This window comes from Rhinopithecus bieti, unplaced genomic scaffold (genome assembly GCF_001698545.2).
Source record: "Rhinopithecus bieti isolate Rb0 unplaced genomic scaffold, ASM169854v2 scaffold_23276, whole genome shotgun sequence".
Lineage (NCBI taxonomy): Eukaryota > Metazoa > Chordata > Mammalia > Primates > Cercopithecidae > Rhinopithecus > Rhinopithecus bieti.
Genome location: NW_016810868.1, coordinates 110,763 through 125,481, shown reverse-complemented (window position 1 = coordinate 125,481; position 14,719 = coordinate 110,763). Strand labels below are relative to the sequence as shown.

General features: G+C 54.7%; 1 protein-coding gene across 12 annotated transcripts in view; it reads left to right on the top strand.

The window, feature by feature from the left end:
• Positions 1–14,719, top strand: part of CACNA1B (calcium voltage-gated channel subunit alpha1 B) — a 246,066-nt gene that overhangs the window by 162,743 nt on the left and 68,604 nt on the right. For 8 of the 12 annotated variants that reach the window (XM_017893202.1, XM_017893198.1, XM_017893204.1 and 5 more), the window contains 8 exons: positions 969–1,095; positions 3,826–3,955; positions 4,320–4,379; positions 6,105–6,211; positions 6,967–6,978; positions 8,979–9,075; positions 10,878–11,038; positions 14,492–14,629. In XM_017893202.1, coding sequence (XP_017748691.1) covers positions 969–1,095; positions 3,826–3,955; positions 4,320–4,379; positions 6,105–6,211; positions 6,967–6,978; positions 8,979–9,075; positions 10,878–11,038; positions 14,492–14,629 — 832 coding nt within the window. The remainder of the gene's footprint in view (positions 1–968; positions 1,096–3,825; positions 3,956–4,319; positions 4,380–6,104; positions 6,212–6,966; positions 6,979–8,978; positions 9,076–10,877; positions 11,039–14,491; positions 14,630–14,719) is intronic. The other 4 variants (XM_017893205.1, XM_017893201.1, XM_017893200.1 and 1 more) reach the window with 1 other exon arrangement.

Below are 14,719 nucleotides of genomic sequence, written 5' to 3'. Positions count from 1 at the left end.
CTCCCCATGATAGGCCCCAGTGCGTGATGTTCCCCTTCCCGAGTCCAAGTGATCTCATTGTTCAGTTCCCACCTATGAGTGAGAACATGGTATTTCTTTAAAGAATTCAAAATGAGTTGCAGCAGCGGGAGGCAGCTCCAAGTCACTGCACATCTTCCTTGGTGTCCCTGAGGCCTCAAGAGCTCTGTCACCTACCAGAATTAAAATATACAGTAGGATAGTTGAAAATGAAGAATTATTGTACAAAAAACACTGGGCAGGGACAACAAAATTTACCTTAAAAAACAACAAGGTGGTGGCCATGTTAGCCCTGGGGAGTTTGATTTGTGGGAGCACAGCTGGGGTGGGGTGGGGTGCTGAGCAGCAGAAGATGGGCCCTGGGGGAAGGAGGCGAGAGTGGGGGGCTGGCGAGGGAGCAGGGCCTGAGCAGAGGCTGGGTTCCCCCCGGGAAGAGTGTCCTTCCAAGCTCTGTGGCCTCACAGGACCCTCTCCTGGGATCCCGAGGAAGAAAATCCCAGGTCAAGGGAGACTGGACAATGAGGTACAGGGAGCCCTCGTGGGTTTGCGGGTTGGGGCTGGCCCCTGCTCCTCCCTGTGCTGCGGGTTCGCGGTCCCAGCAGAGGCAGTGGGAAGGTACCACCAGGCTCTGGGCTTCTCAGCGCATCGAGACCCGCCAGCGAGGCAGGGGGGTCCACAGCCACAGAGGCAGTGCTGGGTTCTGTGTTGTCCCAACCTTGGTGCAGCAAGAGGTGAGGAAGGGTCTGTTCCCGTCTCTGCGGCAGACAGTGGTCCTGGCTGTCGTAGACCATGGTCGTGTGTGTGAAGCGGTGTTCTTAGCTGCAGGCCCATCCCTGGTGGGCCTGTGAGGACCTGACGCAAGTGCTGGGGGCATGGGAGCTGGGAGAGAGCCACATGATGTGACGTTGTGTGTACCACACTCCTTACTCGGTGGCCCTGTGTCCTTGTAGGTGGTAACGTGGACCTGGAAAGCCAAGCAGAGGGGAAGAAGGAGGTAGAAGCGGATGACTTGATGAGGAGCGGCCCCCGGCCCATCGTCCCATACAGCTCCATGTTCTGTTTAAGCCCCACCAACCTGTGAGTCTCCTTGCCTGCTGGTGTGTGTGGCTGCCCACTCACCCCTGCATCACGATCCATGGGAACACAGTAGCCAGCGCACACTGATTCTGCACACTTATGTAGACAAATGTCTCTGAGTACCACAGCAGTCCCCAGAGGCATGTTCCCGTGTGGCCTCATTCTGCAGAAGAGGACGCAGGCACAGGAGGTTCTGTGACTGTTCACAGGCAGCCTCAGCAGAGCTGGGATGAGCTCCAGGCCCGGGCTCCTCACCTCCTATGTGGCATGTGTGTGTCTCTGCACACAGGGACCCCATCTGCCCTGTCTCTCAAACACACTTCCATCCCTGGCGCCTGTGTGGCATGCATGTGTGCACTGTGTTTATTTGCATGTCTGTCTGTGTGTCTGCGCCTGCGCTTTTCATGCATCCGTCATCCACTCTTCAGTCCGGGGCTTCCGTTAGTCCACCCAGTGTTGACGTGGCAGACAGCACTCTAGGTGCTGGGAATAGCTAGGAATGAACAAAACAGGTGAGATCCCCTGTCCTTGCTAAACCTGTGTGCTGGTGGGATAGATAGACAACAGACACGACAAATAAGTAAAAGACATAAGATGCAGATAGTGATAAGTGCTGGGAGGAAACACAAAGCAAGGCGGGGAGATGCGGACCATTGGGCGCTAAAACGTAGATGAGAAGGTCAGGTGGGGCTTCTGGGGTGAGACTGGAGCAGAGCTTTAGGAGGAGGAGGCAGAGGGAGAGGCAGAGCAGGGGTGGAGCCACACAAGAGCTTGCCTGGCCAGAGCAGGGGCTGGGCAGGTGCCCGGGAGGGCAGAGGGCAGCAAGGCTGCGTGGACATGCCCCTGTTGGTTACTAATCTGTCCATCCCCTTCTTTTTTCACCACCCAACCGTCTTTCCACCAAGCCCTGTGTTACCCCTCTTCCTGCCTCCTCCCTCCCATCATTCTTTTATCCAACACACATGTCTTGGGAGCTTACCGTGCTCTGCTGTGGTTAGGAGTAAAGTGGTCATGGAGACAGACATGGACCCTGCCATGTCAGGACTAGCAGTGCAGTGGCAGGTGAGGGGCGGTAACCCGGTGTGGAAATGGAAACACAGGAAGGCACTGGCATTCTGGGAGCAGGTGAGAGAAGGCCAGGGAGGTTTTCTGGTGGCAGTGACATCTTGGTTGAAACCTGAAGGATGAGTAAGAGTTAAGGTGAAGAGGGGAGAAGGGAGGAACTAGCGGAGTATTCACAGTAGCCCAGAAGTAGAAGCCAGCAGTCGGCAAACAGCTGAGGACAGAGCTGGGTTGGAACACAAAGGGTAGGCGGGACTAGCTGGGTGTTCTCTTGTGGCGTTGGGGGGTCACACCATCCTGGAGCACACTGAGAAGCGTGGGATATGTGCACGGTGGGGGCACTCAGATTGCAGCCCAGCAGGGCCCTTTTATGGGGAGACTGCAGATGGAGGCCACTGAGTAGATGGTAAGGGTTTCGGGGAGGGGCAGTGGTGGTTAGACCAGGGTACTCATAGTGGTGAGGTTTGGAAGTTAAGTGAGTGTGGAGGAATTTTAGTGGCAGGATCTACAGAATTTGGTGATAAATTAGATGTGGAAGGGGAAGGAGACATCGAGGATGACACCCAGTTTCTGCCTGACAGTGGCGGAAGGCACTGCATTCACTGAGACCAGCAGTGCTGCTGGGGTCCCGCCTGCAGACCCTGCAAAGCCTGGGGCGGCTGGGGATGTCTCATGGCCAGGTGGACTTAGGATCTGAGCTGGGGTAGAGCTGAGTGCCAGAAACCCAGACACAAGTTGGAGTGGATGACGGCTGAATTAGAAGGAAAGGCAGCCCTTTTAAGGGGGGGAAGTGGCAAGGGTGGAGGCAGCAGCAGGCTGGTGGTGGGCCGGGGATGAACAGCTCTGTGGACACAGGGGCAGGAGCTAGATGGCAGAGTTCCCTTCAAGGAAGAGGGAGATGTGGGCAGCCCCTTAAGGTGGATGACCCTTGGGGGTTCGTAGGTGTGGATGAGAGGAAGAGCTGAGAGGGACTGGGGGCGGTGGGCATGCCTGCGAGGCAGGGGAGGCACCGCCAGAGCACAGCCCTTGTGATGGGTAGGTGCTCAGTAATATTGAACAAGTGAGTCAGGCAGATGGGACTGGAGCAAAAGGCGAGCATGTGGCAGTGTGTGGAACATGTTCATATGCACCCTGGGAGCCTGGACAGGGCACACACCCCGCACAGGCCCCAGAGAACTTTCCTAGGGTGAGAGAGACCTGCTCTCCCTGAGAATGTTGATGCTGAAATTCTTCCTCTCTGAGCAACTCCCTCCCTGCTGCCCACAGCTGACCTCTTCTGTGAAAGGGCTGGGTAGTTGATGCTGTTGGCGTTAGACTGCTGTTGGCTGCATGGACAGTTGGTAATGAGTGGATGTATCTGTACTCCAGTGAAGTTTTATTCACACAAACAAGTCAGCCCGATCTGGCCTGTGAGCTTTGCTTTGTTGACCCCTGCTGTGAGGGTCTGCAGCCTTCCCCACTCCCTATCCCAGGAGGCCCTCTCAGGAATCTCAGCCGCTCTCCGTCACCTGGCTGCCACCTCCAACCACAGGGACCAAATGAAGCTCTGGGGCCACAGCTTCCTGAGGCAGCCCAGAGCCGTTTCTGCGGGACGGGCTGAGCCTGCCCTGTGGCAGGGGGCTGGCGCACCCAGCGGGTGGGCCTTGTGATCCGTGCGTTCCCTCACAGGCTCCGCCGCTTCTGTCACTACATCGTGACCATGAGGTACTTCGAGATGGTCATTCTCGTGGTCATCGCCTTGAGCAGCATCGCCCTGGCTGCTGAGGACCCAGTGCGCACGGACTCGCCCAGGAACAATGTGAGTGGCCCGGACGGCTGGGCCCCCGCCAGGCTGTGGGGCGGGAGTTGGGTGCCCTCCCAGGAGCCCAAGGGGCTGGGGTGGGACTGGTGTCCTGTTTTCTTCTCACAGGACACCCCTCCTTCCTCTCTCTGTGTGCCTGGGAGTGCAGGACCAAAGGTCTGGAGACAGGAAGACGGTGCGGCAGAGGGGGCCTGTTCCCAGACAGGCTTGTCGGAGACCCCCTCCCAGAACCGTTGTCCACAGGCTTCCTGGCTCCCTGGCTGACTGCTTAGAGGCCTGGAGGAAAACCTCGGAGCCACCGAGGGCACCCTGGCTTAGGTTTCAGCCCAGCCTTTGAGAGTAACCTTCCTTTTGGTTTCAGGCTCTGAAATACCTGGATTACATTTTCACTGGTGTCTTTACCTTTGAGATGGTGATAAAGGTGAGATATGTGGCTGCCCCTCGTGACCCGTGTTTTGCTTTCCCTCCCTAATGATTGAGATGGGACCAGGGCAGGGGTTGAACCACGATTCCTATAAACTCTTAAGACATATGGTAGGTGTGAACTGGGTGTGTGCTCAGCACGTGAACGTGTGCAAAGAGGCTTTGTCGTTCACTGAGGAAATTACGTCCCCCACTGGGAGTGCTCCCCAGCGTTGTGCCTGGGCCTCCACTTGCCCTGGTTTCTTGAACACGTGAGCTACAGTCTCTCTCCAGTGTGCACATGTGGGCGGAGGCCCTCCCTCTTGGGACAGCAAAGGAGGAGGGCTGCGTGGCATTGGCTCGGGGAGGAGGAGACCTGGGAGAGAGAGAGTGTTGGAAGATTGTTGGAAGTGGGTGCTGAAGACTTGAATTTAGGAGGGCATTTGTCTTATGATAGATTCAGAGTCCTTCCCTGTCTGCCTCTAAGTGTTGGTACGAGGTCCCCCCATATCACTGTCTGACTAGTGTGGCCGTTGTGCGTTTATGCAGGTGTGCCTTCAGTGTGATTGAGTGTGCACACAGCTGCACATCCATGACTTCCGTGCAGCTTAGGGTGTGTGTGTGCCCGCATGCGTGCACACAGGGAAGCGTGTGCGTATGGAGCACCGACAGCAGATGCATGAACACGTTACCTCTGCTATTTCACTCTTGCAAAATTTTGCGGGGTGGGTGTCATTATCCCAATTTTACAGACACTTAGTGAGGTTATGGTGCTGGCCCAGAATTGCAGCAGCAGGAGTGACAGAGCCAGGATGCAAGTGAAGGTCTGTGGAACTGCCGTCCTGCTGCTCTGAGCTTGCCTGCAGGGGATCTGGGCGAGCTCTGAGTTCCCTGGGGCCATGTGTGCCTACAGCTCTGCGGTGGAGGAGCAGATGGAGATGGAGGCCTCAGTCTTATTCAGACTGAAGGGAAGCTGGGAGCCCAGGCAGGATCTCAGCTGGTCACGAGCCGTGTAGGGATATGTGGGTCCACGGCATTGAGGTCCAAAGGCCACTGAGGCCCTGCGAGGTGTGACCTAGGCTGTGCCTCCCTACTCTGGCAGGGCGTGCGCAGGTGTCTCTAAGGTGCACTGAAGTCACAGGTGTGCACATGCATGCACACTCAGCCACACTGAGCCTTCCACGGGGACCTAGAGCTATATTCCTCCCTCGTGACTCTGGAGCCTAGCTCTGCCTGTCTTTCTGGGTTTGTTTTGTTTTGTTTTTTTGAGACTGGGTCTCACTCTGTCACCCAGGCTGGAGTACAGTGGCGTGATCTCAGCTCACTGCAGTCTCTGTGTCCTGGTCTTCAAGCAATTCTCATGCCTCAGCCTCTCAAGTAGCTGGGATTACAGGTGTGCACCACCACGCCTGGCTATTTTTTGTATTTTTAATGGAGATGGGGTTTCACCATGTCATCCAGGCTGGTCTTAAACTCCTGAGCTGAGGTGATCCGCCTGCCTCAGCCTCCCAAAGTGCTGGGATTACAGGCTTACGTAAGCCACCATGCCTGGCCATGTTTTACTTTTTCTTGAGAGACAGGATTTCAGTGTGTTGCCCCGGCTAGTCTCCAACTCCTGGGTTCAAGCAATCCGCCTGCCTCAGCCTCCCCAAAGTGCTGGGATTACAGGCATGAGCCCCCGCGCCTGGCCTCTGCCTATCTTTTCTGGATTATCATGTGCCTGAAGTGTGTTTCTCCCTCCTAGATGATCGACTTGGGACTGCTGCTTCACCCTGGGGCCTATTTCCGGGACTTGTGGAACATTCTGGACTTCATTGTGGTCAGTGGCGCCCTGGTGGCGTTTGCTTTCTCGTAAGTAACGTTTGCTCTGCTCTGGCTGGGGAGAGCCCCCAGAGTCACGATGGGCATGAGGGTGAGGGAAGAAGGAAGAGGCCCTGCTGTGGGCCTCCCTGGGCTGCCTGTGGCTCTGTCGCTGTCTATGTGGGACTGTCCCTGCCTGCTTGGGGCGGGGCTGCGTGGGGTTAGGGGGGCCTGAGGTCTGTCTGTGGCTCTCAAACTAGGTAGGGCCCTGGCGTGGCCTGTGACCCTGGGACCATCCCCCCCTGCCTGGAGGGGTGGGGACTGTGTGGGGCTGGGAAGCCCTGGTGTGGTCTATGGCTCTGGGACCGGGTGGCACAGCCTCTGGTGTGCCCAGCGTTTGCCTCCCAGGGTCCTTGGAGGCAATTTCACCTTGACCTGCTCTGAGGCAAGTCTGCTCCTGACCCGGGGAGACCTCTGGTGCTTTCGCCCAAGGCAGAACTGGTGGTCGCCTTCCCCTCTTGGGGCATTAGACGTCTCTGACTCCCGAGCCAGTGGCACTTGGCCCTGCTGTGGCTGGACCTGGAATTGGCTTCCTCAGATCCTGCATGGAGGCTGTCATTGGGGGCTCAGCTACAGCTGGGGATGGGAATACAGCGGGGAGTTGTGGGGTGAGATCCAGAGACAAGGAAGACCCCTAGTGGACCACAGACATGAGGGAGGGTCCACATCTCTCCGAGCCGCTGGGAGGGCTGCTCCTGGCGCCACTGACTCTGTTCTCTTTGTCTTCCTCTTGCTGGACTCGGCAGGAGCTTCGTGGGGTAATGCCTGCTCTCCCCCACACGCTGCCCCTGACATCACAGCATTCCAGCAGCCCCTCTTGGGTCATTTCATCTCCAGCCTCACCCCCCGCTCATCTACCTTCACCCCATCGGGGCGCATGCGGCCGGGAGCCAAGTCCCCGGCCAGGGGTTCCTGCCATGCCTCTGGGAGCGGGGCGGGGAGCTGGGCTGGAGCTGGGCATGGTCAGCTCTTGGTGAGGAGCTTCCTGGTGAGCAGGCTGTCCCCAGTGAGGGCTGGAGACTGGGGCCATTGGCCTGGAGGGCAGCAAGGGCTCCGGGAGGGAACTGCTACCTGTGGCCAGAGCCCAAGGACCGGGGACATCGTAAGGTGCTTCCAGTGCAGCTCCTCTCCGGAAGACTGGCGTTCTTTCCTATCTTTCCTGTCCACTCCAGCCCCCTGCAGTTCCCACTGTCTCCTCTTTCTGTGATAAAGGAATGAGAACTTTGCTAAAGCATCAACATAGGCCTTGGGAGTGGGAACACTGCAGCCAGGGGTCCCCCAGTCAGGAGGAGGGGAAGGGGTTGAGCCCATCCAAGCGGCCTCAGAGCAGGAGAAAAGGAGTAGGCCCCAGATGGACACTCCCCCAGAAAGCCTCATTTACTGGGCGACAAAACAGTATCCCCTCCCTCCTGCCCCTGTCCCCTCTTCCCTCAGCTGGTGGAGGAAGCTGGTTTGAGAGTGGGTATCAGGAGCACTGGGGTGATGGAGACAGGAGGCTGGGTTCTTCCCGCCTGGAAGCGTTTCAGGGGGAGTTGATCTGATTCTGGAGTGTAGGCTACAGTCAGGGGAGAAGAAGGGACCGTGTAGCCACACGGCTCAGGGTGACTGAGCACTCCCTGCTCAGCCCCAAGTGTTGCTGGAGCCCCAGGAAGAGCACAGGGGGCAGGGCTGCCCCTACAAGCTGGCCTTCCCCGGGGAATGTGGTGGGATGTGGCCTCTGAGCAGGGTGGGGAAGGGCTCCATGTGTGAGTGAATCCCACCCAGCCCTGAGGCCTCAGCTCCCACCCTCACCTCCCACCAAGTAGAGTGGCTTTGCTTCTGAGAACGGGGACCTTCTTAGGAGGAAACCTCTCCTCGACACTGCCGGCCCGGCCTCAGTAGGGTCATGGGAGGTCCAGTCTCCAGAACCTGCTAATTTCTGTGTCCCTGACAGGCTGAGGCAGCTACATGGGTCTGCCCTGGCTTTTTTTTTTGGAGGGGCCCTGATCGAGGCCCTCTGGTTCTGTACTTCTGCTTGCTTCTGTGCCTGGAATTTTCTTTCCCCGACTTCCTGTCTTGCTGTCTGTGCCCTGCATGAGTTTTCCTGTCTGCTGCTTTCTGGGTCGCGTTGATATGTCTGTCTCTGTGGCTCTTCCTCCCTCCCTCCCTCCCTCCCTCTCCCCTTGTTTGTCTTAGTCCACCCTGCCTTTTGCATTGCCTCTGTATTGGTCTGACTTTTTCTCTTTCTTACTCTCCTTCCCCTCTTCTGTCTTCCTGCTGTGAGTTTCATGTCAGCGGGAGGAATGTTAGGGCGACTGAGGAGATCTGTAGGGCAGAGGCCAGACAAGTCCCCTTTACCTCCCTCTAGCCAGCCCAAAAAGCAAGGAAAAAAGCCCTTCCAGAAGATTCTAGCCCTAGAAATGTGCTTGTGGGCCTCCACTTCTGGGTCTGCAGTCCTCGTGCAGGTCCCTTCTGTCCTCTTTTCCTGGAAGCTGGGGTGGGTGGGATGGGTGTCAGGGTGATGGTTCTCCTTATGCACCAGATGCTGCTGCCCTGGTCCCAGCTCCTGTCCTTAGATGAGGCCTGGGCCAGGCAGCCTCTGGGAAGAGTCATGGTGGCCTGTGGCACCTGCAGGGCAAGGCCTCTGCTCATGTGTCCTCCACCCTGGAGGCTGAGACAAAACGCACAGGGGAGCAGGACCCAGGCCCTGGGGGGCCACGTGGGAGCTGGGCACACCCACGCCTCCTGCCTGTCTGCATCTGTGGCTTCTCCCTTCTAGAGGATCCAAAGGGAAAGACATCAATACCATCAAGTCCCTGAGAGTCCTTCGTGTCCTGCGGCCCCTCAAGACCATCAAACGGCTGCCCAAGCTCAAGGTTGGAGCCTGGAGTTGGGGCTTGAGGGATGTGCTGTGCCTGTGTGCATGTGTATGTGTGTGCATGAGTGTGTGTGCTCACATCACACCCCTGCGTGAGGGGGTTGGGCTCACTCAGCTGTAAGCCCCGATTACCCCAAGTAGACCTTGTTCCCAGCAGCCTCCTGTGAGAATCCTCCTTAGCCCAGCAGGACCACGCAGTACAAGGTTTTTCTTCAGCAGCTGCAGTGCAGTATGGAAAAGGCTGCGGGACAGGCGCAGGGTGGTGGAGGGAGATGCTGGAGGTCAGGGGCTTGGGACATTGGCTGCTGAGAGGGGGATGGGCACGGGCTGAGCTTCTGGATAAAGACAGAATGTAAACCCACACTCGTAGGGCCACGAGATACCTAGTCATTGTGAGCTTGTGCTCGGCCCTGTGTGAATTGCTTCATGTGCTTCACCTCAGTTCATCTCCCAAACGATTCTTTTACTGGAAATCAAGCTATAGAGACCTGAGGCAATGTGAGACTTAGAGAAGAAAGTTTCGGCTCACTTCATCTCCCAAACCTTTATGCAGCAGATTCTTTTACTGGAAATCAAGCCATTAAGACCTGAGGCAATGTGGGACTTAGAGAAGAAGGTTTGCTTAGAACCTGTATGTGAAGGAGTGGGCTGGCAGGCAGCTGGGGAAGGCGTCGGAGGCCCACTGGGTCCAGGGAGGAGTGGCACCCAGTGGCGCTGTGCAGTGGTCATCCACAGTGTGCCAGGCTGCTTTGTGGGAGACAGTTGTGGCCCCACCTTCCCGTCACAGCCAGATCAGGGCAGCCTGGGAGGTGTCTTCCCAGCTCTGAAGGCAGCATGATGTGCACAGGGAACGCTGAGCTTCCAGGTTGGGAAAGACCCGAGAGAAAGCCTCAGGTGGTGATGGCTGATGACAGGCTGGCCTCGGGCCACAGAGCACGTGTCTCTGTCCTGGAGCCTACTGGTTTATCCTCAGTTTGCCCAAATTGCTTTCCTGAGGGGCAGGGTGCAAGTGCAGGGCAGAGCCTGGCTGCACTCTCTCTGCACAGGCCCAGCCCCTCCTGGTGCAGCTCGGCCTGGGCTCCTGGTCATTCCTGTTTCTGTGTCTGAACTCTGACCTGTGAGGTCGGGCCTCCTAGGCATCCAGCCGCTGCCTCTAGCACCTCCTGCCCCTCCATCCGGGCCAAGAGGCCTCCCCTCACAAGAGACACAGCACTAGTCTTCTGTGTCAAGGAAGCTGGCGGTGGAGCCTCTCTGTGGTCAGGGGCCTGAGGGCCTTGCAGGGCCCTGGAATGCCTGGGGGCCACCTGGACCTCAGTGGTCCTCAGGTTTCCATCCTGTAGGTCCTCTCTTCTGGGCCCCTTCACATCCTTTCCTGCTTCTAGCCCCTCCCTGTGGCTCCATCTCCTGTCATGGCTCCACTCCTCTCCCCATGGCCCCATTCCTCTCCTCATGGTCCCACCCCCCACCATGGCTCCACCCATCTCATCGTGGCCCCACCCTTCCCCTCATGGCTCCACCCTCCCACCATGACTCCACCCCTTTCCTCGTGGCCCCACCCATTCCTTATGGCCATGTCCTCTCACCTTGGCTCCACCCCCTCATCATGGCTCTGCAGCTGCCCTTATGGCTCCACCCCTCCCCATGGCCCTACCCTTCCCCTCATGGCCCCACCCTCCCACCATGACTCCACCCCTTTCCTCATGGCCCCACCCTCCACCATGACTCCACCCCTTTCCTCATGGCCCCACCCTCCCACCATGGTTCCACCCCCTCATCATGGCTCCGCCCCTCCTCCTGCAGGCTGTGTTTGACTGTGTGGTGAACTCCCTGAAGAATGTTCTCAACATCTTGATTGTCTACATGCTCTTCATGTTCATCTTTGCTGTCATTGCGGTGCAGCTCTTCAAAGGGAAGTTTTTCTACTGCACAGATGAATCCAAGGAGCTGGAGAGAGACTGCAGGTAAACTGAGGCAGGGTGCAAGGTGAGACACAGAGTCCCATGATGCAGACAACACTGGGAGTTCCCTTGGGATCAGGTGGAGCTGGTCACATGGCGTGGGAGACTCCACTGTGAGCATCACGGACCCTGCCTGAGGGCCAGGGAGGGGCTTGCTTGAGAAGTGCTAGTATCACCACAGAAGACGGGAATGCATCCCCTCCCCAGCACCACACCAGGGGCCCCCAGCACTTCTTTCTCAGCAGGGTCAGGAACCAGGTATGTTCTGAGGGACACAGACATCCAGGGAGCTCAAGGTGCCCACTGGGCAGGGCTTCTCTAAGCCCTAGAGATCTTGGCTAGGCTGTAAGGCAGAGGGACTGCCCGATGACTGGAGCCACTGTCACTGTCCGCATGAGGCCTCAGAGCTTCCTGTGCCCAGCCCTGCCTCCAAAGCAGACAGGAGAGGGGCCTTGGGGAAGAGCTGGGGAAGAGCTGGGGAAAAGCTGGGTAGCTGCCGGTGTGGACCCTGGGCCAGGCAATACCCACAGTGTCTTCCTGCCCACGCAGTAGTGTCCCAGCTGCCTCTGTGAATATTGTGCAGCTTCCTCCTATACTGGTGAGTGATGGGCACTTGGCTGTTTGCGGCTGGGAACGTGGCTGCACGTGCACATGTCCTCCAGGGAGCAGTAGCAGTTCAGGGAGATGTATCTGTCTAGGAGTGGAATTGCCGGGTCCTGGGTGTGTGTGTGCTCAGCCTTAGTAGATGCTACCAGGCCCTTGTGTGAAATTACACTCTTTCCAGCCCCACATCCTAGCTAAATCTTGGTGTTTTCTGTCTTGGCTTTCTGGGTGTTGTGGTCATTCACCGTGGTTTAATTTTATACTTGTGAGATTGAGCCCCCTTTCCTAGGGGGATTGGCTGCTTAGGTGTTCTTTTCTGGAAGTGTCTGCCTGTGGTCCTGTGTCTGCTGTCTGCTTCTTTCCTGTTGGTTACCAGGAATCATGTAATGTTCTGAACAGGAACTCTTTGTCACATGTACGGATCGTGGACGTCTTCTCCTCCTCTGAATGGTGCTTTCTACTCTTTTAATGGTGTCTTTTAAAAAACAAAGTTCTTCTTTCTTTTTCTTTTTTTTTTTTTTTGAGACAGGATCTCACTCTTTCGCCCAGACTGGAGTGCATTGCTGCTATTGCAGCTCAGTGCAGCCTCGAACTCTCAGGCCCAAGTAATCCTCCCTCCTCAACCTCCTGAGTAGCTCGGATGACTACAGGCACGTGCCACCATGCTTGGCTAATTTTTAAAATTTTTTGTTGAGACGAGGTCTTGCTATGTTGCCAAGCTGGTCTCGAACTCCTGGGCTCAAGCAGTCCTCCTGCCTTGGCCTCCCAGAGTGCTGGGATTATAGGTGTAAGCCACTGTACCCAACCATAGTTCTTGATTTTAATATAGTCCAACTGATCCTTTTTATTCTTTTATGCTAAGTACTCTTTATATGCTGTTTAAGAAATCTATCCCAAGGCCAGGCATGTTTTCTTTTGTTTTCTTCTGAAAAGTGTTATTTTTGCCTTTCATATTAAGATCTGCAATTTACTTGAAAGTTGATTTTTATGTGTTGCATGAGGTATGGGTTAAGATACGTTTTCTGATGATAGATATCCAATTCACCCAGCATTGTTTATTTGAAAAGGTCATTCTTACCCAGTGTAATGGGGTTTTAAAAAAAACAAAAACACAACAGCTTTAGGCCGGGCGCAGTGGCTTACACCTGTAATCCCAGCACTTTGGGGGACTGAGGTGGGTGGATCACGAGGTCAGGTGTTGGAGACCAGCCTGGCCAACATAGTGAAACCCTGTCTCTACTAAAAATACAAAAAATTAGCCGAGTGTGGTGGCGGGCACCTGTAATCCCAGCTACTCGGGAGCCTGAGGCAGGAGAATCGCTTGAACCTGGAAGGCGGAGGTTGCAGTGAGCCAAGATTGTGCCACTGCACTGCAGCCCGGGTGACAGTGCGAGTCTCTGTCTCAAAAAAAAAAAAAAACAAAAAACAAAAAAACCCCCCGAAAAACAAAAGAACAGCTTTATTGAGGTATAACTGACACATTATACTGTTTGTTTGTAACAATCCACTGAAAGTGTGCAATTAAGAGGTTTTTAGTGTGTTCACAAGTACACGCAACCATTGCCACAGTCAATTTTAGAACACGTTTTCAACACCTCAAAAAAAAAAAGAAAAATAAACCCGCACCTTTTAACTATCATCCCCTACATCCCTGTCCCCACCCCTAGCCAACTAGGAATCTGTTTTTAATCTCTGTAACCCTCTCTGTTCTGGACATTTTTTGTAAACTGAATGATACAATGTGTGGTCTTTTGTGAGTGGCTTCTTTTGCGTGATGTTTTCAGGTTTGTCCACGCAGTGGCCTGTGTCAGAGCCTTGTTCCCTGTTACGGCTGAATATCTGCTCTCTGCTGTGCCACATTTTCCTTATTCTTTCCTCTGCTGATGAACATTGAGTTGTTTCTACCTTGTGGCTGTTATAAATGATGCTGTCGTACACATTTGTGTCCACATTTTTGTGTGGATCTGTTTTCGCTTCTTGTAGGTATGTACCTAGAATTGGAATTAATGGGTGATTGGTAACTCTGTGTTTAACTGTTTGAGGAAATGCTAGACTATTTCCAAAGTGGCTAAAGCATTGTGTATTCCCACCAGCAATGCACAAGGGTTCTGAATTCCCCATATCCTTGCCAACACTTGTTGTTTTCCATCTTTTTAGTTTGGGTATTTTTAAACTTACAGCCGTCATCGTCCACGTGAAGTGGTGTCTTGCAGTGGTTTTGATTTGCCTTTCCCTGATAACGACTGGTGTTGAGTGGCGTTTCATGTGCTTAATAGCCATTTGTGTATCTTCTTCAGAGGAGTGTCTATTCAGATCCTTTACCCATTTTTTATTTGTTTTTTTTTTAATTTATTAGGATAGTTACTTACATATTCTAAATACAACTCCCTTATCAGACAGAGGATTAGGAAATAAGTACTTTTTCCCATTCTGTGGATTTATCTTTTTACTTTCTCGATGTCCTCTAAGCACAAAAATGTCAGATTTTGATGCAGCCTAATTTATCTATGTATTTTTTATTTTGTTGCTCATGATTTTGGTGTCACATCTAAGGATCCATTCCCAGATTTGAGGTCATGAAGTTTTGCCCCTGTTTTCCTCTAAGCATTTTGTAGTTGTAGCTCCTTACACTTCGGTCTTGAATCCATCACGAGTTAATTTTTGTCTGTGGAGTAAAGTAGGGTCACATTCATCCTTCTGCATGTGGACATCCAGTTGTCTCAGCACAATCTGTTGGAGAGGCCATTCTTTCCGCACGGAATGGTTTCAACACTCTCTTCAGTGTCGGTTGATACGTGGGTTTATTTGAATCTTTTGTCTTTGCCCTCTAACCTCCCATGTTCTTATTCCCAGGGGTCAGTATTTGGATTATGAGAAGGAGGAAGTGGAAGCTCAGCCCAGGCAGTGGAAGAAATATGACTTTCACTACGACAATGTGCTCTGGGCTCTGCTGACGCTGTTCACAGTGTCCACGGGAGAAGGCTGGCCCATGTGAGTGCTCATCCTGCTCTCCGTAGCTGGGGCAGGCAGCCCCTGAGCTTGGCCTCCCTTCCTCCCTCCATCCCTGGGCTCAGGCGTGGA